Source organism: Salmo salar, chromosome 12 (assembly GCF_965601325.2).
Source record: "Salmo salar chromosome 12, fSalSal1, whole genome shotgun sequence".
Taxonomy (NCBI): domain Eukaryota; kingdom Metazoa; phylum Chordata; class Actinopteri; order Salmoniformes; family Salmonidae; genus Salmo; species Salmo salar.
This window is the reverse complement of record NC_138302.1, coordinates 19,837,501-19,864,484: the sequence shown is the minus strand read 5'-3', so window position 1 is coordinate 19,864,484 and position 26,984 is coordinate 19,837,501. Positions and strand designations below refer to the sequence as shown.

Below are 26,984 nucleotides of genomic sequence, written 5' to 3'. Positions count from 1 at the left end.
TTAGTTGTATTAGTCATGGAGTCATACATGTCTTGGTTTAAAGTACATAAAAACACACACGCGTACGTCTTGGTCTACAGTCGCACACGCAGTCATATTTTGGCTGAGTGGACAGGAGACTGACATCTCCAAACAGACCATAGAATACTAGAACCATTGTTTTAGGAATATTCTAAGAATTACAAATATCCTGAGCATTCCGTTTGGGTCAGAACTGGCTGCAGGTTTTATAATGGAATTCTACCAACATCCAGCCATTTGAGAACACATAATCAGTACACAGAATTGTCTATACATGCTGTATGAATTCACAGCATGCTACATATCAACCTGTCCAACACTTCTCAAAACAACAATCCTTTTCTAACACAAGATGACCAAAAACAAACCAATGTAAACTGAATAAAGAACATTATTTTCTTCGAGTTTGAATGTCAGGCATTAACTGCAGACCCCAACCAGACAGTATTTGCTTGCAATAATGAATAATAATGAATAATAATTATGCATCCAGTCTCGTGAACCAATGAAAACCAATACCACAACCCAGACCTTTCAATGATCAACCTTACCTGGATAGTGAGGGACTAGACACTGGAAAGAGAGAGAGATGGAGAGAGTGAGGGAGAGTGAAGGAGAGAAAGAGACAGGGGCTGGAGTTGAGATAGGGTAAGAGAGGGGGGTGTCCACTATCAGTCTTATATATCACACACACACACACACACATAGGCACACAAACACACACGCAAACACACATACACACACACAGACACACACACATACATACGTACGTACGTACGTACGTACATACATACATACATACATACATACATACATACATACATACACAGCATTTATTTTGGGAGAGTATGGGAGAGGGACAGTGGGGTTCAAGACATGACGTACTAACACTGCCCTGGGGTCAGATCACTTTCTCAACATGACTAACCAATCAACCACTACTATTAATAAAACATTTCTTTGCTGTCCTCACTATCTACCTCACTATCTACCCAGGGGCGGAAATCCCGGGGGGGACGGGGGGGACACGACCCCCCCATCCTGGGAAAAATATGATTTGTCCCCCCCAATATGTCACTGAAACATAACTATGTAATTTAAATAATATTAATAATACGCAATGAAAGCAATTGTGCTGATTATAGACATTTAATAACGCGTTTTTAAGTTTCAAAAGATTGCAACCCCCCCACCCTTTGCCTCACAATGGTTTGATCCACTGCCAGTTCCTTAGTTGGCAAGGTAACAGAGGGGTCGTATCTACTGTCTGAAAGGCACTCAATGCACGTAACTGACGTGAGGTTAATCCAGTCAATCGCGCACACACACTAGCTGAATATGCAGAGCTAGCGCGCAAATATTAACTATTAAGCTAGCTAGTACCTATTCCATTTATGTTGCATCGTCAAAGATGGAATCAGCATGCAGATGATGTAAGTTAGTGCTTCAAAGTCCCTGTGATAAGGTTAGCGATAAACTGAAATCCAAACTGAACAGAACTACACTCTCTTCTACCATTGTCTTAAACATATTTAATGGTCTCGTTGCAAAAGCTAAATTGTCGCAAGTGAACTTTTATTTATTTATTTTATTTCACCTTTATTTAACCTGGGTAGCAAAGATTATAGCAAACACCACTGAAACTGAATTGGTGCTCGCTAGCTTTGCAAATTCAGCTATTGTTGGAAGCCAGCCAATATGAAACAAACTATTAAAATTACAAAAGGTTGCAGCATATGTTGTGTAAATGGTGAACTCATACAGCTGTCAACTCTTGTCATTTTAATCCGTTTCACATTTGCTAGCTACCTTTTAGATCGAAGCCCAAATAGAATGATTGAAGATGATAGAAGCCCATCTCCTACTGTAAATAACCTACACACTGTGTGTGTAGCCAGCCAGCCAGCCAGGTAGAAAAATGTCAGAAAAATAAAAGACGGACATCAGAGTATTTTTCAATACACCAAAACGCATAGTAAGAACCCTAGTAGCCTAATATCTCAAAGACTAGACCACTCTCAACTTAAACTGGTGACTGAACTAAGATTTGTTAAAGGCAATGGTATTGCTGTTGTGATTAGTTGTGTAGTTTTGGGTACCGGTAGTTAGGAGTACGGCAAACACCTTATTTCTTTGGTTCCTCAATATACATTTACCATATTACAATGTAGGCTATGTGTTACAGCACTACTTTTGGTGTCCCCCTCAGGAATTGCTCTTGAGAAAATGTCATGTAATTGTCCGCTCCAAAGTTGATATCAGATTTTCGCCCCTGTATCTACCTCTCTACCTCACACCTTCATTATCTACCTCTTTACCGCTCTCCCTCACTATCTACCTCTCTCCCTCACTATTTACCTCTCTCTACCTCTCTCCCTCACTATCTACCTCTCTCTCACTCTCTACCTCTCTCCCTCACTATCTACCTCTCTACCTCTCTCCCTCACTATCTACCTCTCTATCTCTCTCCCTCACTATCTACCTCTCTATCTCTCTCCCTCACTATCTACCTCTCTACCTCTCTCTCACTCTACCTCTCTCCCTCACTATCTACCTCTCTACCTCACCATCTACCTCTCTACCTCACTCACCCCCTCACTATCTACCTCTCTACCTCTCTCCCTCACTCTACCTCTCTCTTCCTCACTCTCTTACTCTCTACCTCTCTCCCTCACTATCTACCTCTCTCCCTCACTCTCTACCTCTACCTCTCTCCCTCACTCGCTACCTCTCTCCCTCACTCTCTCCCTCACTCTCTACCTTCATCTTTCTCTCTCCCCCTTCTCTTTCTCTCCTCTCTCTCTCCCCCCCTTCTCTCTCTTTTGCTCAAGGCTTCCACATGCTTCGGTTCTGCTGGCGGCTAGCCTAATTTGGCTAGGTGACCCGAATGAGTGTGATCGCATACTCCCTCAAAATAGTCTGATTTAATCTAAGAAATCTAGTAATCAAGTATCAGAGAAAATACAGAGAAAAATACAGAGAAAATACAGCTGACCTTAGTAGCCTGTTTCTACAGTCTGCTTCTTAGGCTGTTTCTACAGTCTGCTTCTTAGGCTGTTTCTACAGTCTGCTTCTTAGGCTGTTTCTACAGTCTGCTTCTTAGGCTGTTTCTACAGTCTGCTTCTTAGGCTGTTTCTACAGTCTGCTTCTTAGGCTGTTTCTACAGTCTGCTTCTTAGGCTGTTTCTACAGTCTGCTTCTTAGCCTGTTTCTACAGTCTGCTTGGTAGCCTGTTTCAGCAGTCTGCTTGATAACCTGTTTCTACACCCTCTCTGCCTAGCTGGAAGGAATTGATATAAAATGGTTTATTTACATAATATGTACACTATCGTTCAAAAGTTTGGGGTCATTTAGAAATGTCCTTGTTTTTTTTTTGTCCAGTAAAATAACATAAAATTGATCATAAATAGACATTAACGTTAATGTTGTAAATGACTATTGTAGCTGGAAACGGCAGATTTTTAAAATGGAATATCTACATAGGCATACGGAGGCCCATTATCAGCAACCATCACTCCTGTGTTCCAATGGCACGTTGTGTTAACTAATCCAAGTTTATCATTTTAAAAGGCTAATTGATCATTAGAAAACCCTTTTGCAATTATATCAGCACAGCTGAAATCTGTAGTTCTGATTAAAGAAGCAATAAAACTGGCCTTCTTTAGACTCGTTGAGTATCTGGAGCATCAGCATTTGTGGGTTCGATTACAGGCTCAAAATGGGCAGAAACAAATAACTTTATTCTGAAATAAAAGCTGCAGAAACGCTGTGTACTACTCTCATCACAGAACAGCGCAAACTGACTCTAACCAGAATAGAAAGAGGAGTGGGAGGCCCCAGGGCACAACTGAGCAAGAGGATAAGTACATTAAGAGTGTCTAGTTTGAGAAACAGACGCCTCACAAGTCCTGGACAGACTCAACTCTCCCTCTATCCCTCTCTACCTGTCTTCTTTATCTCTCCCTCTCTACCTCTCCTTTATCTCTCCCTCCATCTCCCTCTGTCAATCTGTATCTCTCTCCCCATCTCCCTCTGTCAATCTGTATCTTTCTATCCTTTATCTCTCCCTCAATCTCTGTAAAAGGCTCCCCCTCTCTCACTTCCCCTCATCCCTTGCTTCGTCCTTCTCATCTTCCTCAGACTATATTTATCAGTCTTTCTCGCCAGCTGCTGGCAACCAAGGCCAGCAGAGCTAGATCCATCTCTCTGTGGCTGCTCACTGTCAAAGGTGTGTGTGTGTGTGTGTGTGTGTGTGTGTGTGTGTGTGTGTAATATCCCAGACATACTCCCTATGACACAAAGAGGGAGTCAAAAGCCTGGGCCACAGCCGTCTGTCTGTCTCTCTCCCCAACTCTTTTTCTCTCCCTCTCTCTCTCCATATTGGTTGACCCCCCCCCCCCCCCCCGTTCCTCCTGTTCTGTTCTCTCTGTCTCCCTCCCTCCCTGTCTCCCCCATTCCTTCTCTCTGTTCATCGTGCTGTTTCCCCCTCTATTGCATTACCCTGCATCAGCACTTTCCTAAAGTATGGACATGCTACAGAGAGGGGGAAAAGGAGAGAGAGAGGGAGGCAGGGAGACAGAAATAGAGGCGGAAACAGTAACGTAAGTCTGTCTGTGTTAAATAAGGAGACGACGGACCAACGGAAGGATAGAGGGTTAATGAAGGGCAAGGCAGAGACAGAAAGACAGATGGACAGAGTCAACTCATTCTAGAGAGAGAGAGAATGAAAGCAGCTCAGTTTTAAATGGTCCAAGTGCTTTTCAGCCGCAGGTGGAGCATTACACCCTCTGACAGGTGCGATATGGGTTACAACTCAGTGTGTATATTGTGAGCGTGTCTGAGGCTATGCCCTATGGTTTCATATTTTAGTGGACATGTCTGGATTACAATACAAAGCCAAAGAAAATAACATGCCACACACACAGTCTGTCTAACGGGAACACTCGACCGACACGCATGGCACTCGATGCTGAAACTCCGTTACCTTGGTAACATGGAGACCTCCAGAGGGGATGAAGGGAAGAAGAAGGGGAGAGAGAGAGAGAGAGAGAGAGAGAGAGAGAGAGAGAGAGAGAGAGAGAGAGAGAGAGAGAGAGAGAGAGAGAGAGAGAGGAGAGAGAGAGAGAGAGAGAGAGAGAGAGAGAGAGAGAGAGAGAGAGAGGAGAGAGAGAGAGAGAGAGAGAGAGAGAGAGAGAGGAGAGAGAGAGAGAGAGAGAGAGAGAGAGGAGAGAGAGAGAGAGAGAGAGAGAGAGAGGAGAGAGAGAGAGAGAGATCTTGAAGTACCGTATGAGATTGATGTAGCCTACATTGACACACACACACTAGCTTTTATGGTGTTGCATACTATGTTTAGTAGGGGCCCTAAAATCCATACTTCATAATCACATAATACTTAGGAGTTAGAAAACGTCTAGTTAGAACTGTACACTCTTAGAAAAGAAGGGTTCCAAGAGAGTTCTTTGGCAGTACCTCTAGGATAACCCTTTTTGGTTCCAAAAAAGGGTTATCCTTTCCACAAAGGGTTCTACATGGAACCCAAAAGAGTTCTACCTGGAACCAAAATGGTTCTACCTGGAACCAAAACGGGTTGATTAATAGGGTTCTCCTATGGGGACAGGCGAAGATCCCTTTAAGGTTCTACATAGCACCTTTATTTCTAAGAGTGTTCCATTTAAAACATCCTGGGACATAATCTATTGAACACATCTTAGGTTTTACATTATAACATGTTCTTCTGTAGTAAAATGTATTTAGGAATGATTCCTTGGGGCCTCCCTTCTCTCCTTTTCTGGGTGTGAAATAATAGTGAACCCCGGCAGAATGTCCTCACCTCTCTCAATTTTTGTTGGTTTACTATTCTAGTGAGGACTTCTGGTACTAAAAAGTATAGTAAAACGTACACACACACACACACACACACACACACACACACACACACACACACACACACACACACACACACACACACACAGAGCAACTGATGTGACCTTGGTGTTAAATACACACTTGGATGTCTGAAGCTTGGAACAGCCAAGTTATGGGCCTAGTGTGTGTGTCTATTATGGGCTTCACCACTTGTGTCCAAATACATATCTACATTTCATCACGGGAGATTTGACACACACACACACTCGGTTTCAAAGTGTCCGTGTAGTCAGTCGGTCACACAGTATGAGAATAGAGAGGGAATCGATATGTCCTCTGTCATCTCTTTAAATGCCCAGATATTGGCAAGGATATAAGCATGCATGCATACACACACACACTCACACATACATGCACACGCATATACACACACACGCACGCCCACGCATACATACACTGAGTGTACAAAACAATAAGGACACCTTCCTAATATTGAAGGGTTCCATAGGGATGCTGGCCCATGTTGACTCCAATGCTTCCCACAGTTGTGTCAAGTTGGCTGAATGTCCTTTTGGTGGTGGACCATTCTTGATACACACGGGAAACTGTTGAGCGTGAAAAACCCAGCAGCGTTGCAGTTCTTGACACAACCTGGTGCGCCTGGCACCTACTACCATACTCTGTTCAAAGGTACTTCAATATTTGGTCTTTCCCATAATCACTCTGAATGGCACATGTACACAATCCATGTCTCAATTGACTCAAGGCTTAAAAATGATTATTTAACATGTCTCTTCTCCTTCATCTACACTGATTGAAGTGGGTTTAACAAGCGACAGGGATCATAACTTTCACCTGGTGTCCTTAATGTTTTGTACATTCAGTGTACACTGCTGACTGTTCCCTCTACAAGATGCCTGAATAACTGATTTAGATATGCAGTTAGGAGATGGACATACTGACTATGTACTTTGGTAAAGTGACTTTCTCTCTCTCTATTTCTCCCCCTTTCTCTTTCTCTCCCCCTCTCTCTTCCCCCTCTTTGTTTCACTCCCCCTCTCTCTCCCACCTCTCTCTTTCTCCCCTTCTCTCTTTCTCTGTCCTCTCTCTTTCTCTTTCCACTCTCTCTTCCCCCTCTCTTTCTCTCCCCCACCCTCTCCACATCTCTTTCCCTCTCACCCTCTCTCCCACTCTCTCTTTCTCCCCATCTCTCTTTCTCCTCACCTCTCTTTCTCTCCCCCTCTCTCTTTCTCTCCCCCTCTCTCTTTCTCTCCCCCTCTCTCTTTCTCTTCCCCCTCTCTCTTTCTCTCCCCCCTCTCTCCTTCTCTCCCCCCTCTCTCTTTCTCTTTCCACTCTCTCTTCCCCCTATCTTTCTCTCCCCCTCTCTCTTTCTCCCACTCTCTCTTTCTCCCACTCTCTCTTTCTCCCCATCTCTCTTTCTCCCCCCTCTCTCTTTCTCCCCCCTCTCTCTTTCTGCCCCCTCTCTTTCCCCCCTCTCCTTTTCTCTATGAAAGGGCAATATTATGGTTGCGTCCCACATGCCACATTCCCTATTTAGTGTACTACTTTTGACCAGAACCCATATAACCAATGGGAAAATTTCAATTGCATACTCACTTCCTCTCTCTTCGTCTCCTACTCAAAACCCATTGGATGGGTCCCTACCCTCTGACCTTCTCCTCCAATGGGGTTTGAGAAGGAGACGAGAGAGGATGTGAGCAGTATGCAACTGGGATCTTCCCTTTGTAATACGCCTAATGCCCTCCTTTACTACTCTCTTATACCCTCTACTACCCTGTTCTACCCTTTACTACTTTCTACTACTCTCTTATACCCTCCTCTACCCTGTTCTACCCTTTACTACTCTCCTCTACCCTGTTCTACCCTTTACTACTCTCTACTACTCTCTTATACCCTCCTCTACCCTTTACTACTCTCCTCTACCCTGTTCTACCCTTTACTACTCTCTACTACTCTCTTAACCCCTCCTCTACCCTTTACTACTCTCCTCTACCCTGTTCTACCCTTTACTACTCCCCTCTACCCTGTTCTACCCTTTACTACTCTCCTCTACCCTGTTCTACCCTTTACTACTCTCCTCTACCCTGTTCTACCCTTTACTACTATCTCCTACCCTCTTCTACCCTTTACTACTCTCTACTACTCTCTTATACCCTCCTCTACCCTTTACTACTCTCCTCTACCCTTTTCCTCCCTTTACTACTCCCCTCTACCCTGTTCTACCCTTTACTACTTTCCTCTACCCTGTTCTACCCTTTACTACTATCTTCTACCCTGTTCTACCCTTTACTGCTCACCTCTAGCTACCCTTTACTACTCACCTCTACCCTGTTCTACCCTTTACTACTCTCCTCTACCCTGTTCTACCCTTTACTACTAACTCTACCCTGTTCTACCCTTTACTGCTCTCCTTTACCCTGTTCTACCCTTTACTACTATCTTCTACCCTGTTCTACCCTTTACTGCTCTCCTCTACCCTGTGATACCCTTTACTACTCTCCTCTACCCTGTTCTACCCTTTACTACTCTCCTCTACCCTGTTCTACCCTTTACTACTCTCCTCTACCCTGTTCTAACCTCTACTGCTCTCTTCCCTGACATCTAGTGAAAAGCAATTTACTTTACATGTTGCAACTGGGCCAAAGGCCTCAGATTAGATAGTTTTGCAAGGACTGCATAAAAATGATCTTCAACGGTTCCTTTCCTCCTCACCCTTCCTTTATAATGACGGCGGATTTAAGAACAGGTGCGAGGCTAAGCATTCTATCTGCAGAAAACAGAAGACATTTACAACATACATGGTCCATTTATTAATTAGTGGCTATTTTACTCTGCCAGTCGCTTGATTGTCCAATGCCTGATGTTGCCAGTTGCATTGTAATTGACATACTTTTGAAGCTTGAACGAACCTACACAATAGTCGAGAGAGCAATAGTGAGAGAGGGACATATATATATATATATGTTTTAACCTAGCAAGTTTACATCTGCATCATGACCATTTAGTATATTTTATTTTATTTGATTCTCTGTTAAGAGGCTCGACAACAACAAGACAACTGTTTCCCTCGCCATCCACCTCAGCAAACTTCAGAAACGGGCGCTGCGTGTAGCCTAATCATTTTGGGGAACTTGATTTTCGCTTCCTGATTGCACACGTTCCGCTCTGTCGGCTGTTTGCGCCTACTAATCGCGTTCGTTCCGCTCCATGAAACCGCTGGGTGAGTCTGTAGCAGATTTTCACTTCAGGTTTCTGTTAATCGAAGGAGGGTCAAAGTGAGGTGCGACTACACTGTGTTCTGATAAATCTATCAGAAAGTTTCATTCTTCAATCGGCCCGTTCTCCATCAACATGTCGCTGCCCAAGCAACTACGAGACGAGAGGTGAGTTATGAGGCCAGTGGTGACAGCGGTTGTTGAAGGCAGCACAGGACTATTGTGGAATGTGAACTTCTGCATCCAGCACTGTTGTTAATGTGTATTTATGTAACCCTTATTTTACCAGTTAAATTGACTGAGAAGTGAGAGGAGGAGGGGGGATGAATGAGCCAATTGGAAACTGGAGAAGATTAGGTGGCTGTGATGGGATGAGGGCCAGATTGGGCATTTAGCCAGTAACTAGGCAGTAGAATTGTAACAGCGAAGATATTTCCCCTTTTATCTGTGGTCGTAGCTTGTTCTTCTATAGTCTATGCTGCGCGTTTCCAATCTTTCTACAATAGTCATCTGTCACGATTGTGAATTTGAAACTAAACTAAATTCCTTAACAGTCACCAGAGTGGCTCGTTTTGCAACATTCCCCCTACATAAATGCGTGTGTGTACGCTATTACGCGTGTTTCCTCGCATCACAGGTGCTGTGTGTGTGGTGTGTGTGTGTGTGTGAGAGAGAGAGTTATCGGTGCCATGAAGCCTTGCAATTGAATCTCCGTCAGCCTGCGGTTGGACTGCTCAAACCTGTCTGATATGTTGCGGAAGTTATATAACCCCCAGGGTTCTATCCCAGTCCATTGAATATATTAGTGACGCCATACAGCACGTCTTGAAGCTGAACGTCACCTAAGCATTTGTTTACTTCTGAGTTCACCTCTTCCTCCTCTCCTCCTTCCTTCTCTCGCTCAGTGATTTTGACCAGCTTCCGCACGACATTCCCATCAGTGCCACCATCGCAGACATTGAGGAGAAAAAGGGCTTCATCGACTATTACGTAAGTATGCCTCTGTATGCGTGGTTAACAGGACACTGACCACATAACACACTAGTGAGAATGGTGAGAACGTTTTAAACGCTAAAAATTGTGTGAAAAGCATCTCAAAAGCTCATGTAAGAATTCTCTCTCCCGTCTTCCTCCCTCCCTCCCATTCTCCTCCTCTCTCCCTGCTCTCCTCCCATCTCTCTCTCTTCCGGCAGCGTTTTGTGATGGAGGTCAGGACCAGAGGTGGTAGTAAGTACCTGATCTACCGGAGGTACAGCCAGTTCTTCAACCTGCACAGTGAGCTGGAGCTGAAGTATTCACCTGGAGACCAGGACATATCTGGACCTAACACCTGCAGGCTGCCCACCCTGCCTGGTGAGAGGTGGCTGGGGGTGGAGGGGAGGGTTGGGGGGTGGAGGGGAGGGCTGGGCTGGGGGTGGAGGGGTGTTGTGTGTGTGTGTGTGTGTGTGTGTGTGTGTGTGTGTGTGTGTGTGTGTGTGTGTGTGTGTGTGTGTGTGTGACCAGGACTCCTATTCCCTCTCTGTATTAACACCATATCAGATAGACCAGGACTCCTATTCCCTCTCTGTATTAACACCATATCAGATAGACCAGGACTCCTATTCCCTCTCTGTATTAACACCATATCAGATAGACCAGGACTCCTATTCCCTCTCTGTATTAACACCATATCAGATAGACCAGGACTCCTATTCCCTCTCTGTATTAACACCATATCAGATAGACCAGGACTCCTATTCCCTCTCTGTATTACTGGATATTATGAAGACGTCAGTCAGTCCAAACACTTTTACTTTATTCAGCATTTACACACACACACACACACACACACACACACACACACACACACATACATACATACATACACAGCAGTTACAAAGTCTGATTCATTCAGAGGGAGAAATAAGACATTCTGAATAACATTGAAATGAAACAGGAAAGGACACTTTAAAAGGATGGATGATGTGGAGGGAGGAGAGATGGAAGAGAGCGAGTGAGTGAGTGAGTGAGTGAGTGAGTGAGTGAGTGAGTGAGAGCGGGCCAGGGATTAGCCAATTCAAAGAGACAGAGAGAGAGAGTGAAAGACAGACAGAGAGAGAGAGAGTGAAAGACAGACAGAGAGAGTGAAAGACAGACAGAGAGGGAGAGAGTGAAAGACAGACAGAGAGAGAGAGAGAGTGAAAGACATCTCGTTCCTATAAATACATTGTTACAAGGCTGTTATTGATTAGGCTACGATAGCTCTGAGCATCGTTGCCAATAAAGCTTTATGACTTTGAATGGGGACGATGACCATCGATGGGACAGAGGCTGACAGTCTATTTCCTATATGTCTGTCTCTCTCCTTCTCTATATGTCTGTCTCTCTCCTTCTCTATATGTCTGTCTCTCTCCTTCTCTATATGTCTGTCTCTCTCCTTCTCTATATGTCTGTCTCTCTCCTTCTCTATATGTCTGTCTCTCCTTCTCTATATGTCTGTCTCTCCGACTCTATATGTCTGCCTCTCTCCGACTCTATATGTCTGCCTCTCTCCGACTCTATATGTCTGTCTCTCTTACTCTATATGTCTGTCTCTCTTACTCTATATGTCTGTCTCTCATCTATTTTCTCTCTATCTTTCTGTCTGTGTCCAAACAGTTGGATTTCTGCCAAGAGTGAATACCTGTTTTACAGAATAATTAGTGTCTCTCTGCAGGTGTACACTAGAAAACAAGGATTATCTTGTGCTCTCTCTTTCTCTCTCTCTCTCTCTCTCTCTCTCTCTCTCTCTCTCTCTCTCTCTCTCTCTCTCTCCTCCCTTCCCTCTTTCCTTCACCCCTCCACCCCCCCCCCTCTCTCTCCCAATGTTATGTTCTGTTCTGTTCTGTACTCTCACAGTAACATAATGGAGATGAAGACTCTAAAGTCCAGAGAGAGTTACAGTAGAGGACTGTCAGTGACAGCCACGTGCCGTTTAAGCTCCCGAACGGCCGGCTTTTAAATGTAGATATTGGCTTAATGATGATCATGGAACTAATCATCAGTTCTCTTTATCTCCATTCAAATGAAAAGAAAAGAGAGATTGAGCCAGAGAATGAGTGATGGAGGGAGGGAGAGAGACAGAAAGAGATGGAGCCAGAGGGAAAGAGATGGAGAGAGACAGAGCGAGATGGAGCCAGAGGGAATGAGATGGAGAGAGATGAAGTCAGAGAGAGACAGAGAGAGATGGAGAGAGATGGAGCCAGAGGGAGAAAGATGGAGAGAGACAGAGAGAGATGGAGGGAGGAGAGAGACAGAGAGAGATGGAGTCAGAGGGAAAGAGATGGAGAGAGACAGAGAGAGACGGAGAGAGATGGAGAGAGACAGAGAGAGATGGAGAAAGATGGAGAGAGACAGAGAGAGATGGAGGGAGGAGAGAGACAGAGAGAGATGGAATCAGAGGGAAAGAGATGGAGAGAGACAGAGCGAGATGGAGCCAGAGGGAAAGAGATGGAGAGAGACAGAGCGAGATGGAGCCAGAGGGAAAGAGATGGTGGGAGATAGAGATGATCACAGTCATTAGATGGGGCTAAATTAGTTTTAGCTCTCCCTCCCTCCCTCCCTCCCTCCCTCCCTCCCTCCCTCCCTCCCTCCCTCCCTCAATCTGTCTTCTTTCCCTCCCTCTACCCCCTGCTCTCTCTCTCAATCTGTCTTCTTTCCCTCCCTCTACCCCCCCTCGCTCTCTCTCTCAATCTGTCTTCTTTCCATCTCCCCCCACTCTCTCTCTCTGTCCTCTTTCCATCTCACTCCCTCTCTCCATCCCTCCCTCCTCGTCTCTCTCTCTCCCTCTAAACGAGTTTTAGCAGCAGAGGGAAATAGCCGAGGCTGAATCTAATGTAGAACGTTACAATTGGAGCACAGAAGAACTTCAGGGGAGTGTTCTAAATGTTCTTCATTATATTCAGCTAGAAGTTCTAGGTGACCTTCAGTTGGGCCTAGTTGTCCTGCAGCTGTGTGTGTGTGTGTGTGTGTGTGTGTGTGTGTGTGTGTGTGTGTGTGTGTGTGTGTGTGTGTGTGTGTGTGTGTGTGTGTGTGTGTGTGTGTGTGTGTGTGTGTGTGTGTGTGTGTGTGTGTGTGTGTGTGTGCTTTGAGTATCTCAGATAGCCGTTGGTTGGACAGTCATTCAACTACAGTCTTTGTTTATTTGTATTGTACTGTCAGTCTGTGTCCCAATGGCACCCTATTTACTGGCACCCTATTTCCCTATGTAGTGCACTTCTATAGAGCAGGGCCCATAGTGGCTATATGGGGAATAGAGTGTCATATGGAACACACGCTACAGATGTAGACTCTTAATTTGAGCCAGTTTACTACAGCAGGAAAATAATCCTGCAGCAACAAGAATGTGAGTTATAATGTGGATTATGATTCATGGACATTTTTGTAGGGTTTGATACATTTTTCATTAGGGAAAATCAAGTGTGACATATTAAAGTGAAAATTACAAACTTTAGAGGCCTTTTTCTCCGTCGAATACACTACAAGTTTTCATTCCCTGCTGTGCATGAAAATTCTCAGTGACAAAAGAGTGATCAAATGAAGATCCTACACTGTAGCCTGTGGGATGTTTCATTAACATATCATCAACTCTGATGAGAAATGCAATTAAAATGTCATTATGTTGTTGATATTTATGCAACCAACCAAAGGCAATACTGTCAACCTTGAAATGAGTTATTTCAGATTGATCGATTTCCAGAAAGGAAGAGTTTTAGTTATTGGTTGGTCTTGTTGGAGGGGGAAACATTGAAAGACTATCTATGGTGTGTCTTTGTGTATCTCTAGGTAAAGTGTTCATTGGCAATAAGAAGGAGATTGCAGAGAATAGAATTCCAGAACTCAACACTTATATGAAGGTAAGCCATACGGAAAATATACACAGAGTGAAAACTATGATCCCTTATCGATGTCCCTTGTTAAATCCACTTCAATCAGTGTAGATGAAGGAGAGGAGACAGGTTAAAGATGGATTTTAAGCCTTGAGACAATTGAGACATGGATTGTGTATGTTTCTCATTCAGAGCGATTATGGGCAAGACAAAAGATTGAAGTACCTTTGAACGGGGTACAGTATTATGAGCCAGGTACACTGGTTTGTGTCAAGAACTGCAACGCTGTTGGGTTTTTCACGCTCAACAGTTTCCCGCGTGTATCAAGAATGTTCCACCACCAAAAGGACATCCAGCAAACTTGACACAACTATGGGAAGCATTGGAGTCAACATGGGCCAGCATCCCTGTGGAATGCTTTCGACACCTTGTAGAGTCCATGCCCTGATGAACTGAGGTTGTTCTGAGGGCAAAAGGGGGTGCAACTCAATATTAGGAAGGTGTTCCTAATGTTTTGTCCACTCAGTATGTGTATGCGCAGATTGAAAGGGCAGTGAGTGATCTCCTAATTTAACCAGTGCTTTTTCTCATGTCACAATGTTGCTCCGCCACTGTGTTGTGTACTGTCAACACATCCAGAGTTCAACCAAATGGACCCTGGTTAAAAGTAGTGCACTACATAGGGAATATGGTGCCATTTGTCTTTCTAATAGTGTACTACCCACTTCTCTTTTATACTGTTTTCTCCCCCTTAACCCTCCGTTTTGATCTCTCTCTCTCTCTCTCTCTCTCTCTCTCTCTCTCTCTCTCTCTCTCTCTCTCTCTCTCTCTCTCTCTCTCTCTCTCTCTCTCTCCTCTCTCCTCTCTATCAGAGGTTGCTGGGCCTGCCTACCTGGGTTCTATTGGATGATGCCATCAGGATGTTTTTCTACCAGACTGAGTCAGACAGTCAGTACCAACCACGAGCCCTGCGTCGCCTCCGACCCCCTACACGTAGAGTGTAAGCTATCATTTAGTTGTACTGCTCTAATTACGTTGGTAACCAGTTTATAACAGCAGTAAGGCACCTCAGGGGGTTTGTAGTATATGGCCAATATACCACGGCTAAGGGCTGTATCCAGACACTCCGTGTTGCGTCATGCTAAGAACAGCCCTAAGGCGTGGTATATTGGCCATATACCACGTCCTCATGGTCCTTATTGCTTGAGTATATTACCACAGTAATACTGTTTCAACGTATCACTACTGCTGCTGCCTACTTCCTGTAACTCTGGGACTCTGTAGCAGTCAGCTACTACTCCCCAAAAACAACTTGCTCCCTCCATACTTCTTTTGTACTGTTGACTCATTCAGAGTTCACTGCACCACAGTCTCACATGAATAGAACTCTTTCTTCTTCCACTTTCTGGGTACCACCCATTACTGAGACTGCTTGACCTCTGAACCTCCTTCACTTAGTCCTGTAACAGAGAGTTGAAGGCCACTGTAGTTTCCTCTAATGTTCACTTCCCTGATGGGTTGCTCTCTCTTGTCATGGAGTGAGTCCCACATGGCACCCTATTCCCTATATAGTGCACTACTTTTGACCAGGGCCCATAGTGCACTATGTAGGGAATAGGGTGCTGTTTGGGAGGCTGTCAGAGTTCCCCGTTAGGAGATGTGGTAACTAAGGACTTGTTATGTGCTAATTAGGGACTCTCTCAACAGGAAGTGATGTAAACTAGGACTCTCTCTATTTCCTCTCTGGACTCTGACCTCACTCACCGCATGGGTTTTTCACATTTTCTAAACGGTCATCTCTGACAGTACGATGAAATGTTAAAACTCCCTTTCTATTTCTCGCTCTCCCCCCCTCTCTCTCTCTCCAGGAAGACAGTCAAAACCAACCAGACAGATGTCTTCTCCTCCCCCAGAGCTGAGGTAGGCCTACAGTACTTCTCTTTTTTCCCCTTAACCCTCCGTTTCGATCTCTCTCACTCTCTTTATCTCTCTCTCTCTCTCTATATATATCTCTCTATCTATCTATCTATCTCTCGATCGAGCTGAGATAGGCCTACAGTACTGTAAAACTGTTGCTTTGGTTACGGACTTCACGCTTACCCACAATACCAAAACCCTGTCACTATAACACAACATGTTACCATAACAACCACATAAACAAGCAACCATGTAACATTGTGATCAATGACAGTTAGCATGTTGTTTGAAGTAACCACAGTACAGGGTCATATGAAGGACAGCCCCTCCACACACACAACACACAATCAGGTGCGAATTACACAAAACATTGTAGTTAAACATCAACATACACTACTGGTCAAAAGTTTTAGAACACCTACTCATTTGTGTTTTTCTTTATTTTTACTATTTTCTACACTGTAGATTAATTGTGAAGACTTTAAAACTATGAAATAACACATGGAATCGTGTAGTAACCAAAAAAGTGTTAAACAAATCAAAATATATTTTATATTTGAGATTCTTCAATAGCCAGCCTTTGCCTTGATGACAGCTTTGCACACTCTTGGCATTCTCTCAACCAGCTTTACCTGGAATGCTTTTCCAGCAGTCTTGAAGGAGTTCCCACTTATGCTGAGCACTTGTTGGCTGCTTTTCTGACTCATCCCAAACCATCTGAATTTGTTTGAGGTCGGGGGATTATGGAGGCCAGGTTATCTGATGCAGAACTCCATCACTGTCCTTCTTGGTAAAATAGCCCTTACACAGCCTGGAGGTGTGTTGGGTCATTGTCCTGTTGAAAAACAAATGATAGTCCCACTAAGCCCAAACCAGATGGGATGGCGTATCGCTGCAGAATGCTGTGGTAGCCATGCTGGTAATTCTAAATAAATCACAGACAGTGTCACCAGCAAAGCCATAACACCTCCTCCTCCATGCTTTACGGTGGGAAATACACATGCGGAGATCATGTCACGAATCCCACCGAAGGTGGCTCCCCTGCTTGCTCGAGCGGTGCTCGGCGGTCGTCGTCGCCGGCCTACTAGCCACCGCTGATCCCTTTTTCCTTTTCTGTTTGTTTAGTCTTATTGGTTGCACCTGTTCCCTATTGTGTTCTTGATTTGTGTTTTATTTAAGCCTGCTTAGCCCGCCCAGGTTTGTGCGGGATTACGTTTACTGTTGTGTTTATTTTTGGATGTGCTGGCTTACGTACTGTTATTCTCTCTCCGGACTGTTTTGTCCATTGTATTTGGGTTGGTCATTTGTTTTACGCGCCCGTTGGTTTTGGCGTTGACCGTTTTGTGCCGGGAAGAATAAAAGTTGTTTATCTTCACCACTGCTCTCTGCGCTTGACTCTACCACCACGCCTAGTAACTCGTGACAGATCATCCGTTCACCCACACCGCGTCTCACAAAGACACTATGGTTGGAACCAAAAATCTCAAATTTGGACTCCAGACCAAAGGACACATTTCCACCGGTCTAATGTCTGTTGCTCGTGTTTCTTGGTCCAAGCACGTCTCTTCTTATGATTTGTGTCCTTTAGTAGTGGTTTCTTTGCAGCAATTCGACAATGAAGGCCTGATTCACACAGTCTCCTCTGAACAGTTGATGTTGAGATGTGTCTGTTACTCATTTATTTGGGCAACCTTGTCACAACACAACTGATTGGCTCAAACGCATTAAGAAGCAAAGAAATTCCACAAATTAACTTTTAAGAAGGCACACCTTGTCACGTCCTGACCATAGAGAGTTCTTATTTTCTATGGTGGAGTAGGTCAGGGCGTGACTTGGGGGTTAGTCTAGTTTATATTTTCTATGTGGGGTTCTAGTTTCTTTTTTCTATGTTGGTGTTTTGTATGATTCCCAATTAGAGCCAGCTGGTAATCGTTGTCTCTAATTGGGGATCATATTTAAGTAGAAGTTTTTCCCACCTGGGTTTGTGGGATATTGTTTTTTTTGTAGGTGCCTGTGAGCACAGCATTAGCGGCACATTTTGTTTGTTCGTTTATTGTTTTGTTTTTGCTGAAGTTTCACTTTATAATAAAGATGTGGAACGCTACTCACGCTGCGCCTTGGTCCAATCATTACGACGATCGTGACACACCTGTTCATTGAAATGGATTCCAGGTGACTACCTCATGAAGCTGGTTGAGAGAATGCCAAGAGTGTGCAAAGCTGTCATCAAGGCAAAGGGTGGCTATTTCAAGAATCTCAAAAATAAAATATATTTTGATTTGTTTAACACTTTTTTGTTGTTGGTTCAACATGATTCAATATGTGTTATTCTGTAGTTTGGATGTCTTCACTATTATTCTACAATGTAGAAAATAGTCAAAATAAAGAAAAACCCTTGAATGAGTAGGTGTTCTAAAACGTTTGACCGGTAGTGTAGATCTGTTTGGTTTCTAGCTGAAGAATTGACTAGTCTCTTTATAGGTCTATGTCTTCCTGGAAAATACCCAATGGAGTCATTAACAGAGGTTGTTTCTCCACCCCCCTGAGTCTGTGACTCCGTTGTCCTCAGAGTGGTTTCTCATTCTGTTTCACTCCTTTAATCCTCTCCCATTACTCTCTTTCCATCCATCCTCTGTCACGCTCTCTCCTTCATTTTCTCCCTCACCTTCTCATAATTTAGCTTTTTTTTTTTACTTTCTCTCCCCTATTTTTCTCCATCCTTTCATTTCTCTTTCCAAGGCTACCTCCATCCCTCATCCCTCGCTCCCGTCGTCTTTCCTTGGGAAAGGTTTTCCTTTCTTTTTAGCTCCCCCTGTTCTCATTCTGGTCATGCCAGAGAGAGAGAGAGAGATAGAGAGGAAAAATGAAAGAAAAACACCATTTAAATTCTACTGCCGTCTTAACTGGACTGGAGAGGGAGATATGGGGTGTGTGCGCGCGTGTGTGTGAGGGTGGGGATAGGTTAGTGGCTGTGTTTGGCTGACCTTGTTTAGAGTGTGTGTGTCTACTCTCGAGGACCTGGTCTAAAGTGGCCGTCAGTGGTCGTTTAAAATCCTTGCAGAGAAAATGGCTTTTAGTCAATACACATTGCACAATCTCTGACCGAAGAGTTAACCCACACACACACACACACACAGATTCCATAACGTCAGTAAAGACAGTTATGACAGTGGGATGATGACTCTCTTCTGGACTGTAGGAATTGTTATATACAGCCAGGTCACATCCACTGCCAAATGAGACCATCCAGGTAAGCAGGACGTAAAAAGAAAAGATGACTTCAAAACCGTCCACTAGGGGCAACGGTGAGCGCTATTACCATCAAGTTGTCTTGGGTTTTACTATGGCGTTGTGGGCGGGGATGGTGGACGGGCGGCTCCGAGGGTCGCGTGTTCAATCCCAGTGATAGGACCTCGTTTATTTATTTTCGTTTTTACCCCTTAACCCTTAACCCTATCCTTTAACCATTGGGAACTATTGCCTAAACTCAACTTTCGAAATTTGACATTTATGGACAAGGGTTTGGATGTCTACAGTAAGACTGTGAGAGCTTGTTGTTTAAATAAGGTGTGTGTGTGTGTGTGTGTGTGTGTGTGTGTGTGTGTGTGCTTCAGGCTGTTATCTGCATTTGGTCATGTGAACTGAAGTCCATTAGATGTAATCTAAACTATGATCAATGGCCAGGTGTGTATGTGGTACGCTATCATCAGTGACCCGACGTGGAGATGGATGGCACTAATCACACAGGCAATGAGCCATAGGGATGTGCTAGCTAATGTTAGCGTTGTTACCCAGTCGAGGCGATGAGCCATAGGGATGCGCTAGGTAATGTTAGCGTTGTTACCCAGTCGAGGCGATGAGCCATAGGGATGCGCTAGGTAATGTTAGCGTTGTTACCCAGTCGAGGCGATGAGCCATAGGGATGCGCTAGGTAATGTTAGGTATGCACTAGTAGCTAGTGTTAGGTAAGCCAGTCTTGGTCAGAGTAAGAGGGTGAGAAAGTGTTGAGGTTTGTCTTTTGTCTTTGACAGTGCAAAAGCTGACATAGAGGGAGAGAGTTGTGTTCTAGTGTGGTCATGTCTTGATGTCTTGAATGAAGTTTCATTTTTGGCAGAATCGCTCTAGATTTGGTTGCTGTGTCAATGGCACAGTTTGATTATTAACCATTTAAGTGGGGACAGGACACACACACACGCGCGCGCACACACACACACACGCACCCCCCAACCAGCCGCTCAGGTGCCTTCCTCCTCCTCAAGAGCACCATTTATATCCTCCCATGATCCTTCACTTCACCCAAGCCAACCATGAAGTGGGTCATCCAATTAAGACAAAACAAAAAAACTCTCTCCCTATTGGCTAGCTGTGTAAAACTCCCTCCCTATTGGCTGGCTGTGTTAAACGAGCTGAACGCATTCATTAAGTTATGGGTCGTTAAGAGTGTAATTGGAACGTGTGACTCCCTCCCATTGGTGAGGTGACCCTAGGGCCATAGCTATATTGTTAGATCAGGTTTTAATCAGTCCCCCCTGTTCTCCACGTGTCTATATCTAGACTAGGTGCACTACTTTAGACCAGGGCCCATAAGGCACCCTAGATCTCCATGTGTCTATATCTAGACTAGGTGCACTACTTTAGACCAGGGCCCATAAGGCACCCTAGATCTCCATGTGTCTATATCTAGACTAGGTGCACTACTTTAGACCAGGGCCCATAAGGCACCCTAGATCTCCATGTGTCTATATCTAGACTAGGTGCACTACTTTAGACCAGGGCCCATAAGGCACCCTAGATCTCCATGTGTCTATATCTAGACTAGGTGCACTACTTTAGACCAGGGCCCATAAGGCACCCTAGATCTCCATGACTCTATAGTTAGACCACTAGGTCTACTGACACTATCCCCCTGGTTCCTTAACCCTAGAGCCATGACTCTATAGTTAGACCACTAGGTCTACTCTGACACTATCCCCCTGGTTCCTTAACCCTAGAGCCATGACTCTATAGTTAGACCACTAGGTCTACTCTGACACTATCCGCCTGGTTCCTTAACCCTAGAGCCATGACTCTATAGTTAGACCACTAGGTCTACTGACACTATCCCCCTGGTTCCTTAACCTTAGAGCCATGACTCTATAGTTAGACCACTAGGTCTACTGACACTATCCCCCTGGTTCCTTAACCCTAGAGCCATGACTCTATAGTTAGACCACTAGGTCTACTGACACTATCCCCCTGGTTCCTTAACCCTAGAGCCATGACTCTATAGTTAGACCACTAGGTCTACTGACACTATCCCCCTGGTTCCTTAACCCTAGAGCCATGACTCTATAGTTAGACCACTAGGTCTACTGACACTATCCCCCTGGTTCCTTAACCCTAGAGCCATGACTCTATAGTTAGACCACTAGGTCTACTCTGACACTATCCCCCTGGTTCCTTAACCCTAGAGCCATGACTCTATAGTTTGACCAGGTGTTAATCAGTCCTCTGGGGAACCTGCTTCTAGATCACAGGTCTCCGTGACCCTTGGGCCACATTTCTATAGTTCGATCTATAGTTGGATTAGGTGCACTACTTTATACCAGGGCCCATAAGGCAGGTCTATATGTGTCTATAGTTGGATTAGGTGCACTACTTTAGACCAGGGCCCATAAGGCAGGTCTATATGTGTCTATAGTTGGATTAGGTGCACTACTTTAGACCAGGGCCCATAAGGCAGGTCTATATGTGTCTATAGTTCGATTAGGTGCACTACTTTAGACCAGGGCCCATAAGGCAGGTCTATATGTGTCTATAGTTGGATTAGGTGCACTACTTTAGACCAGGGTCTATAAGGCAGGTCTATATGTGATACTCTGGGTTGGTTGAGGAATGGTGGGTGTGTGGGGGGCGGGTTGGTTGAGGAATGGTGGGTGTGTGGGGCGGGTTGGTTGAGGAATGGTGGGTGTGTGGGGGGCGGGTTGGTTGAGGAATGGTGGGTGTGTGTGGGGCGGGTTGGTTGAGGAATGGTGGGTGTGTGTGGGGGGCGGGTTGGTTGAGGAATGGTGGGTGTGTGGGGCGGGTTGGTTGAGGAATGGTGGGTGTGTGGGGGGCGGGTTGGTTGAGGAATGGTGGGTGTGTGTGGGGCGGGTTGGTTGAGGAATGGTGGGTGTGTGTGTGGGGCGGGTTGGTTGAGGAATGGTGGGTGTGTGGGGGGTGGGTTGGTTGAGGGATGGTGGGGGGGTTGGTTGAGGAATGGTGGGTGTGTGGGGGGCGGGTTGGATGAGGAATGGTGGGTGTGTGTGGGGTGGGTTGGTTGGTTGAGGGATGGTGGGTGTGTGGGGGGCGGGTTGGTTGAGGAATGGTGGGTGTGTGTGGGGTGGGTTGGTTGAGGAATGGTTGGTGTGTGGGGGGCGGGTTGGTTGAGGAATGGTGGGTGTGTGTGGGGTGGGTTGGTTGAGGAATGGTGGGTGTGTGGGGCGGGTTGGTTGAGGAATGGTGGGTGTGTGTGGGGTGGGTTGGTTGAGGAATGGTTGGTGTGTGGGGGGCGGGTTGGTTGAGGGATGGTGTGGGGGGGGGGTCTTTTTGAAGTGTGATAGGTATGGACTTGGATGAACCAGGTGTGTGTGTGCTGTGCCCGTATGCCTTATCATCATCATTCTCATCAAAGTAAAACCCACACACACTCATTCGAAATCTCACTGTGTGTGTGTGTGTGTTAGACTGTGAAACATACACCATCACACACTCACCTTTTCTGATCTTCTCTGCTAAATATAGATCCCCAATCACACACACTCTACAGTCAGCTCCTGTGTTAATGTTAATACCAGATAATATCATCTCTGTAATTCATCTGTGTGTGGTACACTGTTCCACACTGATTTACACAGAGATTGATGAAGAGATAATGGAGGGAGAGAGGGGGAAGGGGTGAGAGAGATGGAGAGAGAGGGGGGGAAGGGGTGAGAGATGGAGAGAGAGAGGACGGGGGTGAGAGAGGTAGAGAGAGAGGGGGAAGGGCTGAGATAGAGAGGTGGAAGGGGTGAGACAGAAAAAGGGAGCGGAAAAGATTGAATGTGTGATTTATAAAGAGTGAGAGAGGGGAAGATGGAGAAAGAGTAGGGATATCAAATCAAGTTTTATTTGTCACATACACATGGTTAGCAGATGTTAATGCGAGTGTAGCGAAATGCTTGTGCTTCTAGTTCCGACAATGCAGTAATATCTAACAAGTAATCTAACCTAACAATTTCACAACAACTACCTTATACACACAAGTGTAAAGGAATGAATAAGAAAATGTACATAAAGATATATGAATGAGCGATGGCCGAACGGCATAGGCAAGATGCAGTAGATGGTATAGAGTACAGAGTATATATATATATATACATCTCAAAAAAATAAAGGGAACACTTAAACAACACAATGTAACTCCAAGTCAATCACACTTCTGTGAAATCAAACTGTCCACTTAGGAAGCAACACTGATTGACAATACATTTCACATGCTGTTGTGCAAATGGAATAGACAACAGGTGGAAATTATAGGCAATTAGCAAGACACCCCCAATAAAGGAGTGGTTCTGCAGATGGTGACCATAGACCACTTCTCAGTTCCTATGCTTCCTGGCTGATGTTTTGGTCACTTTTGAATGCTGGCGGTGCTTTCACTCTAGTGGTAGCATGAGATGGAGTCTACAACCCACACAAGTGGCTCAGGTAGTGCAGCTCATCCAGGATGGCACATCAATGCGAGCTGTGGCAAGAAGGTTTGCTGTGTCTGTCAGCGTAGTGTCCAGAGCATGGAGGCGCTACCAGGAGACAGGCCAGTACATCAGGAGACGTGGAGGAGGCTGTAGGAGGGCAACAACCCAGCAGCAGGACCGCTACCTCTGCCTTTGTGCAAGGAGGAGCAGGAGGAGCACTGCCAGAGCCCTGCAAAATGACCTCCAGCAGGCCACAAATGTGCATGTGTCTGCTCAAACGGTCAGAAACAGACTCCATGAGGGTGGTATGAGGGCCCGACATCCACAGGTGGGGGTTGTGCTTACAGCCCAACACTGTGCAGGACTTTTGGCATTAGCCAGAGAACACCAAGATTGGCAAATTCGCCACTGGCGCCCTGTGCTCTTCACAGATGAAAGCAGGTTCACACTGAGCACATGTGACAGACGTGACAGAGTCTGGAGATGCCGTGGAGAACGTTCTGCTGCCTGCAACATCCTCCTGCATGACCGGTTTGGCGGTGGGTCAGTCATGGTGTGGGGTGGCATTTCTTTGTGGGGCCGCACAGCCCTCCATGTGCTCGCCAGAGGTAGCCTGACTGCCATTAGGTACCGAGATGAGATCCTCAGACCCCTTGTGAGACCATATGCTGGTGCGGTTGGCCCTGGGTTCCTCCTAATGCAAGACAATGCTAGACCTCATGTGGCTGGAGTGTGTCAGCAGTTCCTGCAAGAAGAAGGCATTGATGCTATGGACTGGCCCGCCGTTCCCCAGACCTGAATCCAATTGAGCACATCTGGGATATCATGTCTTGCTCCATCCACCAACGTCACGTTGCACCACAGACTGTCCAGGAGTTGGCGGATGCTTTAGTCCAGGTCTGGGAGGAGATCCCTCAGGAGACCATCCGCCACCTCATCAGGAGCATGCCCAGGCGTTGTAGGGAGGTCATACAGGCACATGGAGGCCACACACACTACTGAGCCTCATTTTGACTTGTTTTAAGGACATTACATCAAAGTTGGATCAGCCTGTAGTGTGGTTTTCCACTTTAATTTTGAGTGTGACTCCAAATCCAGACCTCCATGGGTTGATAAATTGGAATTGATTATTTTTGTGTGATTTTGTTGTCAGCACATTCAACTATGTAAAGAAAAAAGTATTTAATAAGATTATTTCATTCATTCAGATCGAGGATGTGTTGTTTTAGTGTTCCCTTAATTTTTTTGAGCAGTATATATATATATATATATATATATATATATATATGAGATGAGTAATGTAGGGTATGTAAACATGATATAAAGTGGCATTGTTTAAAGTGGCTAGTGATACATTTATTACATCATTTTTTCCATTATTAAAGTGGCTAGAGTTGAGTCAGTATGTTGGCAGCAGCCTCTCTATGTTAGTGATGGCTGTTTAACAGTCTCTCGGTCCCAGCTTTGATGCACCTGTACTGACCTCGCCTTCTGGATGATAGCGGGGTGAACAGGCAGTGGCTCGGGTGGTTGTTGTCCTTGATGATCTTTTTGACCTTCCTGTGACATCGGGTGGTGTAGGTGTCCTGGAGGGCAGGTAGTTTGCACCCGGTGATGCGTTGTGCTGACCTCAATACCCTCTGGAGAGCCTTACGGTTGTGGGCGGAGCAGTTGCCGTACCAGGCAGTGATACAGCCCGACAGGATGCTCTCGATTGTGCATCTGTAAAAGTTTGAGTGTTTTTGGTGACAAGCCGAATTTCTTCAGCCTCCTGAGGTTCAAGAGGCGCTGCTGCACCTTCTTCACCACGCTGTCTGTGTGGGTGGACCATTTCTGTTTGTCCGTGTTGTGATCGCCGAGGAACTTAATTTTCCACCCTCTCCACTACTGTCCCGTCGATGTGGATAGGGGGGTGCTCCCTCTGCTGTTTCTTGAAGTCCACGATCATCTCCTTTGTTTTGTTGACGTTGAGTGTGAGGTTATTTTCCTGACACCACACTCCGAGGGCCCTCACTTCCTCCCTGTTTGCCGTCTCGTCGTTGTTGGTAATCAAGCCTATCATTGTAGTGTCGTCTGCACACTTGATGATTGCGTTGGAGGCGTGCATGGCCACGCAGTCGTGGGTGAACAGGAAGTACAGGAGAGGGCTAAGAACGCACCCTTGTGGGGCCCCAGTGTTGAGGATCAGTGGGGTGGAGATGTTGTTTCCTACCCTCACCACCTGGGGGCGGCCCGTCAGGAAGTCCAGGACCCAGTTGCACAGGGCCGGGTCGAGACCCAGTGTCTCGAGCTTAATGACGAGTTTGGAGGGTACTATGCTGAGCTGTAGTCGATGAACAGCATTCTTACATAGGTATTCCTCTTGTCCAGATGGGTTAGGGCAGTGTGCAGTGTGATGGCGATTGCGTTGTCTGTGGACCTATTGGGTCGGTAAGCAAATTGGAGTGGGTCTAGGGTGTCAGGTAGGGTGGAGGTGATATGGTCCTTGACTTGTCTCTCAAAGCACTTCATGATGACGGAAGTGAGTGCTACAGGGCGGTAGTCATTCAGCTCAGTTACCTTAGCTTTCTTGGGAACAGGAACAATGGTGGCCCTCTTGAAGCATGTGGGAACAGCAGACTGGGATAAGGGTTGATTTGAATATGTCCGTAAACACACCAGTCAGCTGGTCTGCGTAAGCGCTGAGGACGCGGCTGGGGATGCCGTCTTGGCCTGCAGCCTTGCGAGGGTTAACACGGTTAAATGTTTTACTCACGTTGGCCGCGGTGAAGGAGAGTCCGCAGGTTTTGGTAGCGGGCCATGTCAGTGGCACTGTATTGTCCTCAAAGCGAGCAAAGAAGTTGTTTAGTCTGTCTGGGAGCAAGACATCGTGGTCCGCGACGGAGCTGATTTGTCTTTTGTAGTCCGTGATTGACTGTCGACTGTAGGATAGAGTGATAGAAAGAGAGATGGAGAGAGAAAGAGAAACAACTAAAGAGAGGGTGTGTTTGTGTGAGAGAGCGCTAAGGAAATTCCTGTCACAACTTTTTCCACACCCTGTGTTTATTGGGAGAGAATGTTACTTATCCAGCCAGGTCATTCAAGATTGACTTTGAAGTTGGGCTTCTATCCATGTCCTGAGGACGTTGGGAAATGCCTTCAAAACGGGTCACTAGGGGAAACGAGCACTTTACCATCAAGTAATCTCATGACTCTGGATCAGAAGGGGAAAGGAGGGATACCTAGTCAGTTGTATAACTAAATGCCTTCAACTGAAATGTGTCTTCTGCATTTAACCCAACCCCTCTGAATCAGAGAGGTACGGGGGGCTGCCATAATCAGCATCCACGTCTTCGGCGCCTGGGGAACAATGGGTTAACTGCCTTGTTCAGGGGCAGAACAACAGATTTGTACCTTGTCGGCTCG

The 26,984-nt window shown here is 45.6% G+C and overlaps 2 protein-coding genes across 4 annotated transcripts in view; one reads left to right on the top strand and one right to left on the bottom strand.

Annotated features, from left to right (window-relative positions):
• LOC106564386 (parvalbumin alpha) overlaps positions 1-26,984 on the bottom strand; it is a 39,893-nt gene that overhangs the window by 8,282 nt on the left and 4,627 nt on the right. Inside the window, exon 1 of one of the 2 annotated variants that reach the window (XM_045690953.2) lies at positions 573-724. The exons of the other annotated variant lie outside the window; for it this stretch is intronic. The gene's annotated coding sequence lies outside the window, so the exon portion shown is untranslated. Of the gene's footprint in view, positions 1-572; positions 725-26,984 lie in introns of those variants that run through there. 2 annotated transcript variants of the gene reach the window in all.
• Positions 9,062-26,984, top strand: part of ncf4 (neutrophil cytosolic factor 4) — a 36,049-nt gene continuing 18,126 nt past the window's right edge. Inside the window, exons 1-6 of one of the 2 annotated variants that reach the window (XM_045690446.2) lie at positions 9,062-9,289; positions 10,027-10,111; positions 10,315-10,474; positions 13,925-13,995; positions 14,841-14,968; positions 15,837-15,888. In XM_045690446.2, the coding sequence (XP_045546402.1) occupies positions 9,258-9,289; positions 10,027-10,111; positions 10,315-10,474; positions 13,925-13,995; positions 14,841-14,968; positions 15,837-15,888 (528 nt within the window). In that variant the 5' untranslated portion in view covers positions 9,062-9,257. 2 annotated transcript variants of the gene reach the window in all.